General features: G+C 42.5%; 1 protein-coding gene across 1 annotated transcript; it reads left to right on the top strand.

Moving 5' to 3' along the window:
• Positions 1 to 16675: 16675 nt before the first annotated feature.
• LOC122476971 (5-hydroxytryptamine receptor 2C-like) lies at positions 16676 to 20735 on the top strand. Its single transcript, XM_043569903.1, has one exon. The coding sequence runs from the start codon at positions 16942 to 16944 to the stop codon at positions 18046 to 18048; it is 1107 nt and encodes a 368-aa protein (XP_043425838.1). The 5' UTR covers positions 16676 to 16941; the 3' UTR covers positions 18049 to 20735.
• The last annotated feature ends 1687 nt before the right edge of the window (positions 20736 to 22422 follow it).

The following is a 22422-nucleotide window of genomic DNA, read 5'->3' on the forward strand; positions in this document are numbered from 1 at the left end:
TGACCTGAGTCAAAATTAAGAGTCAGAGGCTCAACTGACTGAGACACTCAGGTGGCTCCCTACTATTATTGTATTATTATCAATTCGTTTCTTTATGTTTGTTATTGTTTTATGTATTTGGGTGCTTTCCTGTTGGAAGCATAAATATTTACAATTGTTAGATCTTGTTGTTGGATAGACAACTTTATTGTGATACAGTGCCCTTCTTTATCTCTTGTTACAGTCTTTGGTTTAAAATCCAGGTTTTCTGATATGAGTATTGACTTTCTTTTGGCATCCATTTGCATCATAAAAGTCTCTCCATCCCCCACTTTCTATCTTCAAATGCCTTTACATCAAAATGAGTCTCCCATAGGCAGCCCATAGATGGGTCTTATGTTTATATATGTTCCGACACCCTATGTCTTTTGATTGGATTGTTTAGTCCATTTACATTCAGAGTGATTATTGATAGATATGTATTTAGTGCCATTTTATTGCTTGTTTTGTGGTTATTTCTGAGGATTTTCTCTGTTCCTTTCTAGTCTTTGTCACTTTTGGTCTTTCTTTCCCACTCAAAGAGTCCTCTTTAATATTTCTTGCAAGTGTGGTTTAGAGGTCACAACCTCCTTTAGCTTTTGTTTGTCTGAGAAACCTTTTATCTCTCCTATTCTGATTGATAGACTTGCTGGATAGAGTATTCTTGGCTGTAAATTTTTCCCATTCTGCACATTGAATATATCATGCCACTTCCTTCGGCATTGCCAAGTTTCTGTGGGGAGATCCTCAGCTAGCCTTATGGGTCTTCCCTTGTAAGTTTTGTAAGACAAAAGACATCTTTTGTCTTGCTGCTTTTAGGAATTTTTTCTTCATCACTATATTTTGCAAATTTAACTACAATATGTCTTGGTATCGGCCTATTTTTGTTGAGCTTGATATGAGTTCTCTTTTGGGTTTGGATATCTTTTGGGTTTGGATATCTATTGCCTTCCCCAGACTAAGAAAGTGTTCAGCTATTATTTCTTCAAATTAACCTGTTGCCCTCTTTTCTCTCTTCTTCTTCTGGGATCCCCATGATACAAATGTTATTATGCTCAATGGAGTCTATGAGTTCCTTAAGTGTATTCTCATGATCCAAAATTTTTCTTTCTCGCTTTTGTTCAGCTTTGTTATTTCCCATTATTCTATCTTTTATATCGCTTATTTGTTCCTCTGGTTCTTCCATCCTTGTGGTCATTACATTCAGTTGGTTTTGAATCTCAGTTATTGTATTTTTCATTCCTGACTGATTGTTTTTTAACTCTTTTATCTTTGTGGCAAGAGTCTCCCTGATGTCTTCCACGCTTTTCTCAAGCCCAGCTAGTATCCTTATGATTGTTGCTTTGAATTCTTCACCAGGCATATTATTTACATCTGTTTTGATTAGATCTCTAGCCATGACCTGTTTTTTTGTTCTTTCTTTTGGAATGAATTCTTCAGTCTTGGTATTTTGTCTAGGTCTCTGTCTTCTCTGTGTTAGAAAAGCCTCTCGTGTTTCCTGCTCCTGAGAGTAATGGTTTTATGAAGAAGAGATCATATAGTGTCCAGGGCCTGGCACTTCAGGAACGTTCTCTGATGTGTACTGCATGCACTCTGCTGCTATGTTTTGGCTGCTCTATCTCTCATGTCAATCATCTGCAGAGGTTTTCCTTGCTTGCAGTGGGCAGTATTTGGACCTTGGCCAGAGTGTGGCAAGTTTTAACCAGGTGTGATCTGATCTGTTTGTTAAATGAGACCCGATGCTACTTCCACTAGAACTGAAGCCTTGCAGAACTCTATGGTCAGAAGACATGGTGCATATGGGGCTTTCTGCTGATCTTCTGGGGAAAGGGCCTGCTTAGATGGTCCTTAGGCACACTCGCCTGAGTATATGCAGAGCATGGGGGGTGGGGCGGACTCGGCACAAGCAGATTAGGCAGCCAGCGTTGACACTGTGCTATTTACTGAAGTTGGTTTATGCTGACAGGCAGGAGAGGGAGGTGGTACCAGCCAGCTTCTTTCTCCCCAGAGAGGGGTCTCTGTGCCTGCTGTTCTTAGGAAAGTACTCCCGGAAGAGCAAATAATTGCCCCCTATGTATCCTAGGTGTTTTTCAGATGGCTTTTTTCAAGCAGTCTGCCTCTGAGTTGCTTGCCTGCCTGGAACAGCACTTGTGCCCTTTGGGCTCTCTCCCAGCCAAACCGACTGACTTTTAAAACTCCAAACTTTAGGGATGTGCTGGTCTTCTAGGGGAGGGTCTTGCCACACTGGGATGGATGCAGGTGTGACTGAAAAGAGTAGTCACGCCAGAGTGCAAGGGGCGTGGGGTTTGGAGGAAGCTGGCTAAACAACCAAGGTCCGGGCTAGCTGCCCTCAGCCAGTGTGTCCGCACCTATGCTGAGGGGCAGAGGATGGAAATGGCTCCCACCAGCTCCTTTATTCCTGAAGCGGTATCTCTGCAAACACCACCTCTCACAGATGCTCTCCAAGAAGAGTGAACAGCCTCTCTCCGTGTCCCTTAGGCAATCCTCAGATCACACCATCTACCCCAGGGTTGCCCGCCTGCCTTCTCTCCGGGAGCAGGGCAGTGCCCTCAGCACTCTATCCCGGCCAACCCCATCACCTCTAAAACTCCAGTCTCTGAATCCCGTTGGTTGTAAAAACTTATGAAAATCAGCCCCTCCATTTTCCCAGCCAATGGCTTTGGGAAGTGTTCTCTTTGTGCATATCCCTATGTACTTCTCTCTCTCTCTTGCCTTTCCCTGTGACCATGGCTCCCTCCCCTCCACAGCATCCATGATCCGTTTCTCCCCCAAACCATGTCTCCACACTTCCTACCTTCCTTGATGTGGTCTCTTCTCTCCCTGTGGTTGTGCAGTTTGTTCTGTCAGTTTCTTGGGTATTCAGAATGACTTAGTAGTTATGTAGCTGTGTTAGAAGGATGAGGCAGCCTAGGGTTCTCCTACTACTTAGCCCCCCCACCCGACTTCTTCCAATTAATTTTTTTTGAGTGTCTTTAAGTTTGTAGTTCCTTTCTTCTGCCATCTCCAATCATCTATAAAATTTGTCCAGTTTAATTTTCATTCATATATTTTACCTCATAGTGCCCAAACTGCCATTCCATTCTTTTTTATAATTGACACGTTTCTGCCAAGACTCAGCATCTCTTTACTCATGAGGGCCATATTTGGCTTTAAGTCCTGCAACATCTTCTTTTCATAACAGTGGCTGCAAATTCTTATCTGAATTATACCAACAGTATTTCTTATCTTATACCAACAGTAGGTGGTATAGGAAGTCTGTTTTTATTGATTGCCTTTTTTGTGATTAATGTAATTTCCTACTTCTTCTTATCTATATTTCACTTTATGAAGGGCACTGTAGATGATGCATTACAAAGAGTCTAGAAGCCATTGTTTTCTTCTAAAAGAGTATTGAATGTCAGGCTGGCATGCTATAAATTTCCTTCTGTTCTTCCTGATCCTACTGAGGTTTGGTTTTAGGTTTTATTATGGGGCATCTTTTAAGGACATGACCCTTACTCCTAAGTATGTTCTTTGTTTTGTTTCTGTTGAATCCTCAAGATGTTAGTGATGAGGTAATGAGGTCTCTTCATTCTGGTTGGGTGCCAGGGTCCAGCCCCAGCAGGTCCAGGGGCTCCCGAAGGACAAATGGACCCAGACAACAGCAGCGTGTTAGACTGGCCGCTTTATTGTGGCAAGCGTGGCATTATATTTGTTAGCAAATTCCTTATAGCGTGCATCATCTATGTTTTCGGGCATTACCTAATTCTAAAAATGTTCCTTTGTGTAGTCACCCATTAAGGGACAACATAGTTATTTTCTTGTAACGTTCCCTCCTGCCCTTTCAAGGTCATCTAGCTCTCAACACCTCAAGTGGAATGTTTACAGGGACATGACTTCTTAATTGTTCCTTTGAACCATTTGCGGTACAAGGAACAAAAGTATTCGCTTTGGTCTGGCGTCCCAGGAGGGAGCCAAGAGGGCCCTGGGAACCCACGCCTTACGCGTTCCCAGAGAGACAATGTATACCCAGGAACTAATGAACCATTCTGTACCTTAACCCACGAGGTCCAGTTATCATCTGGAATGCCTCCTGGGGGCCAAGTGGGCCTAGGGGTTGGAGTAACTTGTATCCATAGATACACTCTTTTGTTGCCGGAGTGGGGATTTCGAACCCATTTATCCCCCTTCTTGGCTAGGAAATATATAGGGCTATCCTTCCCTTAGGTAGAGGAGTCTTTATAGGGGGTGGCAAGGGCTGGATGTAGAGCCGCATGATTTCCCTGCTGAATCTTATTTCTTTCCCCAGTGGTTCTTTTCCGGTGGGGGGGGGGGCTGTCGTGGGCAACTCCCCAATCGAAAAATCCCCAGGTACTTTCATTGGTGGGGGGGCTGCCCTGACCAACGCTAAGGCCAAATTACATAAAAGCAGGAGTACAAGAAGCTTCACTTTCGGTGGGCCTCCCATGCAGTCCCGATCCGTCCACCGCCCAGGCCCTGCCATCAGGCTGGTTGGATAGCTTGGCTTCCAGCAGTTGGGCCAGACTCCAATTTCTAAGACTGTGTGACCTCGAGTATATTTGTCCTCATCGCTGCCACTCACTGCTGGGCCTCATGGAATTTCACCTGTGTATGTGCGACCTAGCTCTCAACCATGTACCTGGAGCGTACGCTTACAAATACTCTAATACAAATACTCTAATACAAATACTTCTTGGTCTCCCCTTCTGCATAGGTGTCTCTTCTCTTATACCTCGCCTGAGAAATTCAAGGTGTTTTGACAGTCTTGAACTCTGATCTCTGCTTCCTTAGTTAAACAAGACAGCCAATCCCTACTTGGGGTTCCCTTCCCTGTGACACAGTCAAGAAATTATCTCCAGATAAAGAAGGCGAATATAGGACTTACCTCATGTGTTTCTCTTATCTTAAAAAACACAGACCTACACACATTATTTCTAAATGCCTAAAAACTGTAGTCTCATATATATTTTCTGTCCAGCTTTATGGTTGTTTGTGTCAGGATGGCAACTCTACTACCAAGAACTCTGCCATGGCTGGAAACCTAAGTCCAATTTTTAAAAATCTTTTTTCAGGGGCGCCTGGGTGGCTCAGTCAGTGAAGCGGCTGACTTTGGCTCAGGTCATGATCTCACAGTCCGTGAGTTCGAGCCCCGCGTCGGGCTCTGTGCTGACAGCTCGGAGCCTGGGGCCTCTTTCGGATTCTGTGTCTCCCTCTCTCTCCCCGATTCGTGCTCTGTCTCTCTCTGTCTCAAAAATAAATCAACGTTAAAAAAAAAATAAAAATATTTTTTCATCATGGTTAAATTTAGATGATACGTATTGACCTTCCTGAGGTTCATTGACCCTTGTTTCTACTACTAATCCCATCCATCAAATTTTCTTAATTTTAAATAGTGATTTTTTTTAATGCAGGATTTCTTTTCTTTAGTTTCCACATCTATCCTGAAATTCCCATCTCTACCACCACATGTCTATCTTTTCTGATAAATTATTACCATATTTATCTGTTAAAGCTTGTGTCTGTCAATTCCAATATCTGGATCCTGTGGGAATCGGTTTCTATGTACCCAGTTTCCTCTTTATAGTGGGTTGCATTTTTCTGTTTATTCCTCTTTATTATGGGTCCCATTTTTCTGTCTCTCTTGTATATCTAGTCATGTTATAAATATACTCTTACAGAAGCACTGTTTTTGGTTTTTTATGGTAGGCTCAGGGTTTTAAAAGCTCTAATTTTCATTCCTAGGGCAAATCTTTTAGTCCTATGAAATGCTTTTTCCCCTAAGGCATGTTCCTCCTGAGTATAAGAGAAAGGGCGAGGTCTTTACTAAGCTTTTCTAATGGTGTGATGCCAACTCCCAACTTTGTTTTCTCTGCCATAGACAACCGTAGAAATCCTTATTAAATACTTTCATGTTTTCAAATGTTGCTTGCTCCATAGCCTCCTTGGAATCTCACACACAAAGGATTCAAGTGTCATAAAGCAACGGGAGGGAACATTGTATTGAAATCGTAAGCCCCCTCTTCCCCGTGGCTTTGTCCTTTTCTCTGACTGCACTTTCCAAACCCCAGCTGTTCTGGCAGATCTTGGCCTGTTCTCTGACTCCCCAGTTCAATTCCACTGCAAGTTTCTGCTCTGAGATCTAACCTCCAGGCTGGAGAATGCCCTCAGGGGGAGAAACATACAAATTTGGAGCTCAAACACTATGTCTCCCTCATTCAATAGCTGCTTCCCCTGTAATTTCTACATGCTTTTTGCTCACTCCCATGTACTTTCACATGTCGGGGTTTTTGTTCACAGTTTATGATTGTTATTACCACGAGTGCTGGTCTTCTATAAACTACCCCACCATTATTAGAAAATGAGAGTCTTTTTCCTAGCATTTTTTATAGTTTCTTATAGCAAGAAGTTAAATCTGATTCTGATACCAGGTACTACATCATGACCGTAACTGGGAATGTGTAAATTTTGATGTTGCAAACGGTTAACATCTTTATTTTGCCTAACCTATAACGGAAATTGGGGATTTACTCCAATTACAAATGTAGGCAACAAACCAGAAGGGTAATTTGCAGTATCTATATTATTATCATCAATAGGACTCACAGATAACTGAAAATCACATTCAGTTCCGGCAAATATCTGAACATATGGTAGACGCTGGTCCCTGTCTCAAAATTTCAGTAGCTCTTTGATCCATAACTAGACCTCGATATTTAACGTGTTAATCAGAAAGCACATATATTGCCGTCTCTGAAGTTTAGCTTTAATGTTTGATAGAACGGCAAACGAATTTTGTTTCCTTTGCAATCCCCTGTGTTGTTTTATCCATTCAAAAACATTATTCTGACAATAAATCATATTTTAAAAAACACATTATTCTGAGAGGAGGTCTATAGTTACAAAAAGGTTTAGAACCCTTGCCCTAGATTCTTTTCTGATCTTCCTTCTCTTTCCACAACAGTTCTTAAAAGATCACGACCTTATAATTTCCCCTTATAAGAAAAGTCCTGTCCCCAGCTCACACCTGTCTCCTGAGTTCTAAACACCTATATTCACATAGAATTTCATACTGATCCTCAATGCCACAATCTTGCTCCTTCACTTATGGTCCTATGCTTAGTGGCAACCCCATCTACCTGAGGACACAAACCAGAAACCTGCAATTATTTGTTGACTCTTTCCTCTCCCTCACATACCCTATCCAATCAATCACCATGTCTTATTGATGGAACTTCCCAAATATCACAAAATTGGTTTATTTCGCTTAATCTTTCCTACTTCTCCCTTAGTTCAGACTCTCTTCTTTCCTTTGCATAATAATATCTTTCTTACCCGTTACAAGAGACCCGAGGCCCCTTTCTACCCAAGCGTTCACTTTCTGCCTAGGGACCCAGCCGTCCGTTTATTCTCAGGTTCTCAGACCCTTGTTCCATTGCCCATTGTCTTCTTCTCCTGAGTCTCCAAACTCGCCCTCCTAAATATTTTCCCGGCAGCACAGAAGAGTGTTCAACTTCTTTTCTTTTTAAGAAAACCTTACTATCTCCATTCATCTAACTACATTCACTCTCCTTATTTCTTACTGCTTCACAGAATCAACAAATATCCACTTACATCATTTTGTACATCAAGTTAACAACTCGGCTCTTTTGCCATCTATCAGTTATTTCTTCTTTCTAGTTAATTCCTCTTTTACCTTTTCAGGTAGGCCTGGATTATTTCTACCACCCATTCATACTATCATCTCTTCCAATAGAAAGTAACAGGCATTTTTAATTCCTAGTGTAACTCTTCCAGTTGTTTCTGACTTTGCCTCCTCAGGGACCTTACTCCATCACCTGTTACTTTTCTTTTTTGTATCTTTAAGTTCTTCCACTTTGCCGGCTTTCACCCCTAACAGTGTAAGCACATTATTGGACTTTAAATATAGGCTTAGTGTTTTCAAATGATTTAGTCATCCTGCTCTTCCTGGTGCACAGAGGAAGGAGCTTAGATGGGCAGATTTCCTTTACGAATGCAAATTTCTCTAACAAAAGGGTAACTTCTACTTTTTCTTTTTTTTTTCAGTATATGAAATTTATTGTCAACTTGGTTTCCATACAACACCCAGTGCTCATCCCAAAAGGTGCCCTCCTCAATACCCATCACCCACCCTCCCCTCCCTCCCACCCCCCATCAACCCTCAGTTTGTTCTCAGTGCATGAGTCTCTTATGCTTTGGCTCTCTCCCACTCTAACCCCTTTTTTTTTTTCCTTCCCCTCCCCCATGGGTTTCTGTTAAGTTTCTCAGGATCCACAGAAGAGTGAAACCATATGGTATCTGTCTTTCTCTGTATGGCTTATTTCACTTAGCATCACACTCTCCAGTTCCATCCATGTTGCTACAAAGGGCCATATTTCATTCTTTCTCATTGCCACGTAGTACTCCATTGTGTATATAAACCACAATTTCTTTATCCATTTATCAGTTGATGGACGGTTAGGCTCTTTCCATAATTTGGCTATTGTTGAGAGTGCTGCTATAAACATTGGGGTACAAGTGCCCCTATGCATCAATACTCCTGTATCCCTTGGGTAAATTCCCAGCAGTGCTATTGCTGGGTCATAGAGTAGGTCTATTTTTAATTTTTTGAGGAACCTCCACACTGTTTTCCAGAGCGGCTGTACCAATTTGCATTCCCACCAACAGTGCAAGAGGTTTCCTGTTTCTCCACATCCTCTCCAGCATCTATAGTCTCCTGATTTGTTCATTTTGGCCACTTTGACTGGCATGAGGTGGTATCTGAGTGTGGTTTTCATTTGTATTTCCCTGATGAGGAGCAACGTTGAGCATCTTTTCATGTGCCTGTTGGCCATCCGGATGTCTTCTTTAGAGAAGTGTCTATTCATGTTTTCTGCCCATTTCTTCACTGGGTTATTTGTTTTTCGGGTGTGGAGTTTGGTGAGCTCTTTATAGATTTTGGATACTAGCCCTTTGTACGATATGTCATTTGCCAATATCTTTTCCCATTCTGTCGGTTGCCTTTTAGTTTTGTTGGTTGTTTCCTTTGCTGTGCAGAAGCTTTTTATCTTCATAAGGTCCCAGTAGTTCATTTTTGCTTTTAATTCCCTTGCCTTTGGAGATGTGTCAAGTAAGAAATCACTGCAGCTGAGGTCAGAGAGGTTTTTTTCTGCTTTCTCCTCTAGGGTTTTGATGGCTTCCTGTCTCACATTCAGGTCCTTTATCCATTTTGAGTTTATTTTTGTGAATGGTGTGAGAAAGTGGTCTAGTTTCAACCTTCTGCATGTTGCTGTCCAGTTCTCCCAGCACCATTTGTTAAAGAGACTGTCTTTTTTCCATTGGATGTTCTTTCTTGCTTTGTCAAAGATTAGTTGGCCATACGTCTGTGCGTCTAGTTCTGGGGTTTCTATTCTATTCCATTGGTCTATGTGTCTGTTCTTGTGCCAATACCATGCTGTCTTGATTACAGCTTTGTAGTAGAGGCTAAAGTCTGGGATTGTGATGCCTCCTGCTTTGGTCTTCTTCTTCAAAATTCCTTTGGCTATTCGGGGCCTTTTGTGGTTCCATATGAATTTTAGGATTGCTTGTTCTAGTTTCGAGAAGAATGCTGGTGCAATTTTGATTGGGATTGCATTGAATGTGTAGATAGCTTTGGGTAGTATTGACATTTTGACCATATTTATTCTTCCAATCCATGAGCACGGATAACTTCTACTTTTTCAGAGCTTCTTCTGTGTTTGTGACGTCTCAAAATAATCAACTCGAAATGATCCGTACCCCAAAGAGGCATATTTTGCGATGGCACATTCTGCTACCTCTTGGTAGTAATGCGGTCCTATTTCAGTGCTATCTCCGCTTTCACTTCCTCATGCCCTCAGCCATGTTGCAGTTAAATCCTAAGACCTTCCCCACCCACCTCTCCACACATTCTCATCCACGTGTATCTCACAAGCCCTGAACATTCCTCTCGTTCCTCAGGCTCCTGACCTGTCTTCTTTTGCTTTCCTGCTACAGTCTTCTTTTAGTTCAACTTCCCTCAAAGTCATTTCCGTTCTCCTTGCCCCTACTTTTGCGATCCTTAACCTTTATTCACACGTACCCCTGTCCCTACTCTTCTCAAAGCTAAAAAACCCTTGAAGTTCAACATCGACTCCGAGCCTGACTCTGAATTTCTTACCATTCTCACTGCACGGACCTCATAGTGATGTACGTACCACAGCACGCTATCAACTCCCATGTGCAAGAGACTCCTTACTCCACCAGGCAAGGGACCACTCATGTCAGCGTGACGTTGTGTGATCCTCCCAAGTGTCCTCGAAAAAATTCCTTTCCACGAAGAACAGCTCATGAAAATAGATGCCTCTGAGATTGCCTTTGAGTTTCATAAGAAGTTGAATTACTGACAATAGCCCTCCAGTTTATAAGAATGTTTTCATTTTGGTGTTGGCTAATTTGTTCCAGGAAATTCATCCTATAAACTCTCTCCCCTCTTTTGTATCACCATTCATTATTTATCTGTTTTCACTATTCCACTATAATTGTTGTCTCTATAATCATCAGGGACCTCCTCATTTCCTTTTTTTTTTCTTTAATTTATTTTTTCAATTTACATCCAAGTTAGTTAGCATATAGTGCAACAGTGATATCAGGAGCAGATTCCTCAATGCCCCTTACCCATTTAGCTCATCCCCCCCACCCACAACCCTTCCAGTAATCCTATGTTCTCCATATTTAAGAATCTCTTCTGTTTTGTCTCCCTCCCTGTTTTTATATTATTTTTGTTTCCCTTCTTTATGTTCATTTGTTTTGTCTCTTAAAGTCCTCATATGAGTGAAGTCATATGATTTTTGTCTTTCTCTGACTAATTTCACTTAGCATAATACCCTCCAGTTCCATCCACGTGGTTGCAAATGGCAAGATTTCATTCTTTTTGATTGCCGAGTAATACTCCGTTGTATATATACACCACCTCTTCTTTATCCATTCATCTATCGATGGGCATTTGGGCTCTTTCCATACTTTGGCTGTTGTCGATAGTGCTGCTATAAACATGGGGGTGCATGTGTCCCTTTGAAACAGCACACCTGAATCCCTTGGATAAATGCCTAGTAGTGCAATTAGTAGTCGTAGGGTAGTTCTACTTTTAGTTTTTTGAGGAATCTCCATACAGTTTTCCAGAGTGGCTGCCCCAGCTTGCATTCCCATGTTTTTGTTTTTAAATGTATGTCTATTTTGAGAGAGAGCAAGGGAGCAGGGGAGGGACAGAGAGAGAGTTTCCCAAGCAGGCTCTATGCGGTCAGTGCAGAGCCGGATGCAGGGACACAGGGCTTGATCTCATGAACTGTGAGATTGTCACCTGAGCCGAAATCAAGAATCGAATGCTTCATGGACTGAGCCACTCGGGCGCCCCTCTTTTTAGGTTTGACAATCATTTTCAAAGACAGAGGCAATGTTTTAAGTTCTAGACTTCTCTGGGGCATTTGACTCTGCTGATACCTTCTTCAGAACATTCCATCCCTTTGCCTGCTTTGACATAATTCTTCAGTCACACTAAATTACCACCATGCTGCTGATACCCATTTTGCAAATTGTGCTCCTGATAATTTTGATCTTACCAGAAGAGATTAAAAGAAGTTTTTCAGACCAGATTCACACATGTGAACGTATTTGCATTGACGACTACATAGCGATGACTGACCGGCCGACGGTAATTGTAAGAGACTATCAGTTGCAAGACGCATCGTGCTTTCAAACACGTTAAAATCTGAAAGAAATTGTGCATCTAAGAATCATTGGCATACGGTACAGTTCGAAGAGAATTGATCTGTGTTGCTTGAATTCGAGGCTTTCCAAAACAGTGTGAACATGTTTACACATTTTCTGAATTTACTTGCCTTATTTGAAGTAAATGATCTTACCAAGTTATTTTATGGCTCTTATGAGGTTGGAATGAGATAATGCATGAAAAGTATGTGATGCAGCTAAAACACGAGAGTCAGTGAGTACTCAGTGAATGATAAGAGTAGTTAGTAGCAGCAATGATATTTTTAATAAAGACTTGAACTATAACTGTTTCCGAATTCAACGTTTTTAAAGTGCTAAGACCCTATATGTTTACGGAAAGTATTCTTGTCTCTCTGAGATTCAGTAAGCTTAATAAATCATAATCATTTTTTCAGAGTGTTTTGAGAGCTAAGTGAGATAATGCATGCAAAATATTTGCCAGCTGATTGGTTGGAGTAGTACTTGGCATTTTCAGCAGAACATGCGTGATAATTTATCTTTGTTGTTTCTAGAATTCTAAAGAAGATTGATAAAGATTCATTGAAGTTAATTTCAGAAAGATTCCTTGCCTCTCGTTAATAATTCCTTCTTTCTATGTTTTTGCCTGCACAGAGTAAGGTAACACATGAAAGTATACAATACTCATAAAATACTTGACTTGGTGTGTGACAAATCGGAAGCAGTCTTTCTCCTTGGCCAACTGAAAGGTTTTAGAAATAAAAATATCAGAGACTGCTCCAATTATACTTACTAAAATCACTTAATTTTTCTGAAGTTAACTTCACCCAATAACATGTGCCTTTCAGAATTTTTGCAAGAATGAATAAGATAGTGCATGAAGTTCATTGGTATTATCGATATTGTTTATATTTACCTGACATTATACTATCCCCTGAATTTCTACTGATGGACAAATTTAAAGTATGAGAAAGACTTTACACATTTGCTGAACTTAACTCTCCAGGGTTTAAGTAACTTCAGCTATTAACACAGACCAGCAGTTCTCAAACTCAGTGGTATCAGGACCACTTCATACTCTTTAGAATAATTGAAGATCCCAAAAAGCTTTTGTTTATGTGGATTATATCTACTGATACTTGCTGTATTTACAATTAAACCTGAGAAATGTTTAAACTATTTATGAACGATTTCCCTTTAAATAACAAGAATGAACCCTGGTAATGTTAACGTTAAGTAACATTTTGATGAAAACTATGTTTTACAGTTTTGAACACCTCTCCCGTGTTTAGTTTTATGGAAAGACAGTTGAATTCTCGTACATGTAGCTGCATTCAACTTGTGATGCTTTGCTTGGATTAAAGTATATGAAGAAAACACAGTTTTAAAGACAAAGAGTTGGAAAAAAGAAACCTAGCAAACCCTCTCAGACGAGATCGGGTGCGTTCAGGGTGGTATGGCCGTAGACCAGCAAACCCTCTCAAAGAATCTCAGAGGCCCCCAAGGTCCTTGAACCACACTTTGAGAACTGCTGACACATATCTTTAGTTTTTTTTTTAAGTATGGAATAAGATAATCTGTGCAATATGTATTGTTATTAATGCTGCTTCGTTTGTTGCTATTATTTATGATTTCCAGATGTCATCAAAAAAAACCTTGAGTTTCTTCTTGTTTTGTTGACTGCATTCATGGTTGCTTTAAAAAAAGAAAGAAAGAAAAAGAAAATTAATAATGGCATAAATTTGGTAAAGCGGTTAAGCTACTTTGCCAAAAAATATCTGTATTACAGAGTCTTTCACCAAATTGAGATAATACAGCTTACATGTATAATATCAGTGATCTGCATGGCTCCGTGCCTGGAACATGAGACAGACTCAAGAAAAGGCAGCTTTAGAATCATTCTTTACTCCATGTACATGACATTACACACATAGATGCCACGGAAAAAACTGGACTTACATATCCAATCACAGCTTCAGCTCATCTGGAATCCGTCTTTTGCTATCCTTTGACACAGGCCTATTTTGAGAGCCCAGAGTCCCTTATGAAAGTGAGTAAATCTTTTAACAAACACACTAATCCCGCTGCAGAGCTGGGCTCTGATCTCATGGTCAGTGCATAAGGCCCTCCCCCAGAGACTTCACGTGTCTCGAGAAGATTGTGCAGCCTTTCCTGTAGGGAGTTGAATCACCAGTCCAGCATTTGTTTCCTGAGTGTAGGTTTCTCAGCCCTTATCAGGATTCCTCCAGAGTGAATGTGAATTCCCTAGATCAAGTCTGTAGCCTCAAGCTCTAGTTCCCAAGATGCTGGGGGAAAGGGGTGCGAGAGGGGAGAGGTTGGAAGGGGAGCAGTTCCCCAAACCCCCTCTGGTCTTGCTATAGGATCCTAAGAAAATATGAGTTTTCCCCTCCCAGCACTTTGTGAGAAAAGGGCCTCCTTTCCTACAGTTATATCAAAGTGGTGAGTGTTTGTACTCAGGACCCCGAGTCTTTTGCTCTAGAAGTAATCACTTCCAAGCCTAGCGTGGCCCTAGCGTGGCCAGTTAAGTCTTGGAGAACTTTATGATCTGGGATCTAATGGCGATTTCATTGCCTGCTTCAGAAAGGGCCTTTATGTCTTCTTTTTCTCTTCTTAACTTTTAAAATATTACTAAACTTTTGTTATGGAGGCTTTCAAGATTGCAAAAGTAGGTAACATTATATAATAAAGACTCATGTATTCATCATCCAGCTCCCAAATTTATCAATTCATGGACTGTCTGGTTTCACTCCTATCTACATTTCCCTTCCATATTATTTTGAAATAAATTCCAGACATCACAATACTTCATAAATATTTCAGTATGCACATCTAAAAATACAAGAACTTTTTTTTTCTACATAGCCACCATACTAACATCTCTCTGAAAGATTAATGAACAGTAATGATTTCATATCATGGAAAGGCCAGTCATGGTTCAAAATTTCCAGCTGGGTCATGAATGCTTTTCAATGTTTGTTGGCATTGAGATTCCAAGAAGGGCCACATATTGTAATTGCTTGATAGGTATTTTAAGACTGTCGTAATCTGCAGGTTCTTCCTCTAGTTTTTTGTCTTGTAAATTGTTTTGAAGAAGTTCTTCCCTTTTTTTTCTTACTTCCCTATTCACTCCTTTAACTCCAGAAAACTTCCTGCGACCTAACCCTTCACTAAAACATTTCATCGAAGATAAGCCACTACTGACTTCCTTCGGGCACACTTGATCTACCCTGTTTCTAAAGACTCCCTTCTTATTTATGAGTTTCCGAATAAAGGTTCCAACGTTAAGAGCTGGCAACCTGCGTACCTGCCTTTCCGTAACTCAAGAAATGTAACCTGTGTGGTTCTCTTGTGTAGTCTGTAGTCCCAAATGCCTGTTGAAATTCCTCCATGCATTTCATCAAACTTGGTGACAAAGAGCCTCGTCACATCTATTACTGCTTCTCACACCATCACTTGGTCTCTTTCTCTAGGGAAACAAAAGGCCAGTCATTTCAGAAATTCCGCATCTCAGGAAGAGGGCAGACAGATCACTTTCCAAGTGCTCTCTCTTCCTCGTGTCTTCCCAGGGAGTGAACACCAGTCAACGTCCTCAGGGGGCTCTAGCAGAGAGCCGCTGACCATTTTTCACTTTTGGTCATCCAGCCAAAAGTCTCCACCTGATGCAGGCTGTTAGGACAGCTTGTACCAAGGGATTTTCGGTTTTCAGATCCGTCACAGTTCTGTATGTGTTCCGTAAAGCCGGCAACAATCTCTGGGAGTGCACTTCTGTCTCCCCTCACAGCTCATAATGTGAATATCTACCAGCCCGGGATGCCTAGTAATAATCTCAGATAGGTTCCTAAAAGTGCAATCTGACTTTTCCCAGGCTTCAACGTCCTGGGGGAACACGAGAGAGAATAAATTAACATTAAAACTTGAACTTCAGGGGCACCTGGGTGGCTCAGTCGATTAAGCGTCCGACTTAGGCTCAGGTCATGATGTCACAGTCGGTGAGTTCAAGCCCCGCATCGGGCTCTGTGCTGACAGCTCAGAGCCTGGAGCCTGCTTCGGATTCTGTGTCTCCCTCTCCCTGTGCCCCTACCCTGCTTGCTCTCTCTCTCTCTCTTTCTCAGAAATAAATAAATATTAAAAAAAAAAAAAAACCCTTGAACTTCATTTGCAAGTTATCCCTACTTATTGATGCAGGATCTCTTCAAGATCTACCAGAGAGATTTCTGAAAATTTCCAAGCTTTTCCCTTAGGCGGAGGCACAAGATCCCCTTCCACTCCCACCTCCTTGTTGATGTTTCCTACCCGGGAGCCTGTTTATTCACGGAGCTGCTTACCTACAAGGGCTACCTCTCAGTATTCTTAAAAAAACAAACAAACAAAATGCTCGAGATTCTAGACAGAAATGAGACTACCGCGTCTCTCCCAACTCTGCATTTTACTCTGCCTCTGGTCCTTGAAATGATGCTGCTTATGCCCAGCGACTCACAGAAACTCTTGCTGAAAAGAGAGCCCTCTCATTTTCTGCATATAGATCATTTGTGCATAGCTGTCCGATCTCGTCCCGGCAGCACGGCTGGGTGCCATCCTGTTCTCTGCATCTCAAGTAACCAGAGCTCCCCAGGCTCTGGTTCCACAGGACTCACACCTAAAATTTCCTCTTCTTACCCTCTTTCCTCAGGAAAGGCGGGAGTGAGCTAAAAATTCATCTCAAACATAGGGGGGGGGGGGCCTCGGTGGCTCCGTCGGTTAAGCATCCAACTCTCCATTTTGGCTCAAGCCATGGCCTCACCGTTGGTGGGTTCAAGCCCCTCATCGGGCTCTGCGCTGGCAGCAGGGAGCCTGCTTGAGATTCTCTCTGTCTTTCTGCCTCGGCCCCTCCCCTGCTTTCTCTCTCAAAACTAAATAAACATTTTTAAAAAGAGCTCATCTCAAACTCAGCCCGGCCAACCCTGATAGGCTGTGATGAGTGTCGTAGGCGGTATGCGCATCATTTTTATTGCATGCGGAAGATGACATGCCAACAACACGAACCTCTGAATTTATCAATGACATTGAGTATAGAAGTAACGCATCCATCCACTCAACGATTGTTGAGTGCCCGCTGTGCGCCAGCGCAGTTCTGGGAGCTGGAAATGAAAGGAAGCAGACACGATGCACTCTTACACACAAGCAACAATGGTAATTCCTTGCCTCCCGCACAGAAATGTGGGGGGAAGGCATTCCCCACAGGAGAGAAGCTGCCATTTCCTGAGGCCCGCCTGCTTCTCTTTCACGTGCCTAGCAACTCAGGCCATGAATAGCTTTCAACAAAGAATCAGCTCGGAATTTTCTCCGGCAAAGTGCGATTGGATGGATGTCTGCGGCTGTACAAACCCGCGCAGCTCTCCAGTGCTCTGTAACAAGACCTTCCCTTCTTCTTCTGTTCCTCCAGGGGTATCAGTTCCTATCCCAGTGATCGGACTGAGAGACGAAGAGAAAGTGTTCGTCAACAACACGACCTGCGTGCTGAACGACCCAAACTTCGTCCTTATCGGGTCCTTCGTCGCCTTCTTCATCCCGTTGACGATCATGGTGATTACGTATTGCCTGACGATCCACGTCCTCCGCCGCCAAGCCCTGATGTTACTGCACGGCCACGTCGAGGAACCGCCCGGAATAAGCCTGGACTGTCTCAAGTGCTGCAAGAGGAACCCCCCCGAGGAAGAGAGCGCTCCCAACCCCAACCAGGACCCGAACCCGCGCCGCAGGAAGAAGAAAGAGCGCCGTCCCCGGGGCACCATGCAAGCCATCAACAACGAACGGAAAGCGTCGAAAGTCCTTGGCATTGTTTTCTTTGTGTTTCTGGTCATGTGGTGCCCGTTCTTCATCACCAATATTCTGTCGGTTCTGTGTGGGAAGGCCTGTAATCAGAAGCTCATGGAGAAGCTTCTGAATGTGTTTGTCTGGATTGGCTATGTGTGTTCGGGCATTAATCCTCTGGTGTACACGCTTTTCAACAAAATTTACCGAAGGGCTTTCTCTAACTATTTGCGCTGCAATTATAAGGCAGAGAAGAAGCCTCCGGTCAGACAGATCCCGAGGGTCGCGGCCACTGCTTTGTCTGGGAGGGAGCTTAACGTTAACATTTACCGGCACACCAACGAACCGGTGGTTAAGAAAGCGGATGATCGGGAGCCCGGTATAGAAATGCAGGTAGAGAACTTGGAGCTGCCGGTTAACTCCTCCAATGTGATTAGTGAAAGGATCAGCAGTGTGTGATTAGCAGTGCGGAAGCGGCAGAGGCCGTTCCTGCGGGAAAGCTACCAACGTAGGAAAAGGTTCTCTAATTCTTCTGTCGGTCATACCTAATGTAAATATCATCGTCCGATTTAAAAAAAAAAGTGTTTTTGTATATAGCTTTGCAACTTTACAATCATGCATACAATAGTGAGATTTAGGGTTCTATATTTACTGCTTATAACAGATGGAGAATAACTTATTTTGATTATTCGATGCGTAAAACGTTGATGTTTCTTCTTTCCCTCCCTCTTTCCTTCCCTCCTTCCCCCGCCCCCCTCTCTCTGTCTCTCTCTCACCCACTCACTTTTGTGCATAAGGAAATGTCGATGTTCATCTCAGGTGGCGTTTGCGTGAGACCAGAATGATGTACGGGGACAGTGGTTACACTTCAGCCACACCAAAATTGACAATTCGCTGGACTCTTTTCCCGGGTTAACAGTAAATATACGCTTTAAACTCTTGCTCTGCTCATCTACACACATCAACGTAGTAAGATAGGTTCTGCCTTCTGATGACCTTATCACACCTATTGGCGACGTCAAAGGTAGAACTTAGCCTCGTTGTCACATACAGGGGCAAAATTTGACATTGTCAGAATGTCGTGTTGGTATTTTACTGCAATGTCCATCCCCAAACATAGTGGTCTTTTAACATAGCAGCTGGATGACCAGGACTACGGAAGTGGAAGGCTGATACGAGATATATACACCAATAGCTTTTCACTTCTCAAGGACAATGTTCAAATTCTGATTACAATGCCAAGCAAACTGGAATTAACGTCTTCATTCTGGTCCTTAGTAAATACCTAATTCTGTGATGAAACTGGGGAATGAGATCCCAGAGTTATTTCCCAATCCAGGATTCAACGTCGATTGGGTTTTGATCTCCGAATCCTGGAAATTCGTGTGCTACACACAAAGTGAAATTTGCATTTTGAGCCTTATTAAAGTATTTTCATAATTACGGTACCTCTGTCTATAGGACCCAATTTAGCAGTCCATTTTTGAGTAAAACTTGCGCAGGAAGAACATAGGTGACCAAAACCTTGGAAGTTTTACTTGATTAAGGACTACAGAATTAGGCCCTTAGAATGTGAAAAAAAAAAAAAAAAAAAGTAATTACAAAACAAGCTTGTACTGAACTCTGGGAAAAACAGAAATACAGAGTTTCCATTCGGATTTTAAACAAAATGTATCTCATTTTCAGATCCTTCCAAGCTCTCGTGCAGGAAGAGGCTGCAGCTAATTTGTGAAAGTGGAAAGCTCTTCATTGTCCTGCAGTTGTGTAGCAGAGGTTTAAATCTTTGTTAAAATATAGCGTTGTGTCACTATAAGTGTTGGCCATCGTTTCCATTCGTGGGCCTGCTGCTCTAAGAATTCAGCGCCATTTAACTTGTTTGCTAACCGTGAGAGGTTTTCAAGCACTGCTAAAGTCAGACCATCAAGTCTATGCTGTGTTCCGAGTACACAAGCGTTTCCAGTGACTATCTTTCCATGTGTGTCCATTTCACACAACTGTGGATCAATTTCCCGAAGAATGCATGATGCCATCTCTGATGCCTGACAGTTACTTACGCGCCTTAGCGTGTGCTTCTCGGTTGGTGAAGGCAGAATCTGAATTTCCAAAACCCCTGGTCGATGTTCTCAACACACAGCATAGATAAATCCAACCGTCTGCCACCAGGGCAGTGGGAGAGCTGCTGTATTCGAGGAAACTCATACAGTCTCTACTCGATGAGCAACACTGCCGAATATCCGTCAATCGCTTGAGCATGCCCAAATCTGACATGAAAGTCAAGTCCACCTGCCTGTTCTAGCTCTGTCGAACTGCATGTTAAACCAATTATAAGAAACTGAACGAGACGATCTAATTCTTACTGACACGAAAATGTCTGAAGACACCCAGCATGCATGAAGCACGAGTTCTGCACATACACATGGTGTCCCTCATGTATGCTGTGTATGTTGCATGAATCCATCGATTTGTGTTGAGGCGGGACAGAGTAGGTGATCTTAACAGGACTGGAGAAAATCCTTGAGCAGTCCTTAACACGACTGCGCATTCAGATCTGAAGTATTGTGACTGTTGGAGAAAATTGGAAACATCTGATTTCTTAACTAGCAGGGCAAGCTCGTAGCACATGTTTTACAAAGAAAAAAAAAATACAAACCACAGATTTTCAAAAGCACTAGCAATAAGTTGAATGATAATAGCTTATAGCACATTTGTTAATAATCCTTATGTCATCGAGTAGTAGTACTTCATAGTACCCAACACAGTCATTATTCTCCAATCGTGTGCTATTCGTAAGTTCTGTGCAGTTTGGTATGAAACAAATATGCTCATTTGGATATAAATCTTACAGTTCAGTGTTAAATCTACAAACTTTTGTAAATGTTTTAAAAAAAAAACAACACTCCATGTGATAAATGTAAACGTGGTGAATTTGCTGTCAAATCATTTTGATGTACTATATTCTATATGTATATCTGTTTAAGACACGTGCAACAGACTGCCTTATATTATTTCCTGTAAATCTTCTCCTTTGTCAAATGGTACTTTTTGTGAGTGGTTGCCAAGTGTTGTCTTACTCGTGGCTCCTGTATGTTATCCATTCCAGGTTTTTGTGATACTTCCTATTAATTTATTAAATTTATTAAATGTTGGCTAGCTTGTCGCGTGTCTTTTTCCCCCCCCTGCGCCTTTTGAAGGGGAAGATAGAAAGACATGAAACGATGCTTCATGTCGTTTGACAATTAAATCATGTCCTAAAAAAATAAGTTCAAAAAGACAAACAGAACCAGAAAACATCACTCTTCTGATTAATTCTGCATGTACCCAAAGACGGCAAAACCAGAGGAAAGACAAGCGGCGCAAACAACGGGGGCGCCTGGGTGGCTCAGTCGGTTAAGCGCCTGACTTTGGCTCAGGTCACGATCTCGCGGTTTGTGGGTTTCGAGCCCCCCGTCGGGCTCAGAGCCTGGAACCTGCTTCAGATTCTGTGTCTCCCTCTGTCTCTCTGCCCTTCCTCTGCTCCCACTCTGTCTCTCTCTCAAAAATGAACATTAAAAAAGCATTTTTTAAAAAAGAGGTGCAAACGACAAAACAATACTAACAAACACCACTGATGCTTCGTGAGCGGAATAACTGTGCTCCCAAGTTATCCTCTCTTCCTCAACCCGAGGAGTGGTCTGGGATGGCTCATATACTCTTTGCAATAAGTTTCATTACTATTTTATTGCCACCAGACTCTAAGCTCCCCAAGAACAGAAAGAACCATGTCTGTCTTTTCTTTTAAAGTTTATGTATTTATTTTGAGAAAGAGAGAGAGCATGAGTGGGGGAGGGGCAGAGAGAGAGAGAGAGACAGAGACAGAGAAACAGAGAGGGAGAGGGAGAATCCCAAGCAGGCCACACATCAGCACAGAGCCCGACACGGGGCTCCAGCCCCATGAACTGTGGGATCATGGCCTGAGCCAAAACCAAGAGTCGGATGCTTAACCGACTGAGCCACCCAGGCACCTTAGGACCATGTCTAGCTCGTTGATGGTTTTATCCCCAATACTTAGCAGCTGCTCTACATTCAACAGCTAACTTTTGAGCATGATCAGTACTTGTGGGCACTGCGTTATCTATTCCGGTTGCCAAAATGGGCCTCACAACTCTTGGGTCTCCAGTCATGTAGCACCTGAATTTCCCTCTATTCCACGTGGCTTTGGATGCCTCTCGAATCAGGGTCACTGTGCTAAGCCACTCTGTTCCCTCACACCCGGAACCAGGGATGACAACATACATTGGCTTTTTCTTTCAACGTTTATACCTTCCTGATGATGAGTGAGCCTAGATGATCCTGGCCTGACTTCAGTTCCCAGAGAAAAAAGCAGGAACACCTCATTCCTTTGCAACAAAGACCAGGTTGATGCCTAAGAGTGCGTCCAGACATAAAAGTTGGACCGTCACTTGAAACAACAGGGTCACTGCTGCCCACGGCCAGAAATACATTTTAACCCGGAAGCTAGGGGACTACCCTTCCCCAAAAGTGAGGCAATGGGGAGAGGCTAGAATTTCTGATGACACAGAACGGGAGTTGTTACCACTGTGTGGAATGGAGGGTGGGCAGGGGAAGACTGAAGCACCTGGTCCCATAACACTGGAAGGTTTCATGGTCTGAGAAGAGAAAGACGCTTCTTGCCATCAATTACCAGTATGTTTCTCCTTGCTGAGGAAACGCACAGTTTCCACAGTTTCTCAGCTCCCAACTGGGCCAGTGCCTTCTCCAAGGTTAAGGCCCATTTCTCCCTGTATATTCTTGCTAGACATAGGCCACCATATCACCTAGACAACGGAATATGCT

This window comes from Prionailurus bengalensis, chromosome X, assembly GCF_016509475.1.
Source record: "Prionailurus bengalensis isolate Pbe53 chromosome X, Fcat_Pben_1.1_paternal_pri, whole genome shotgun sequence".
Classification (NCBI taxonomy): Eukaryota; Metazoa; Chordata; class Mammalia; order Carnivora; family Felidae; genus Prionailurus; species Prionailurus bengalensis.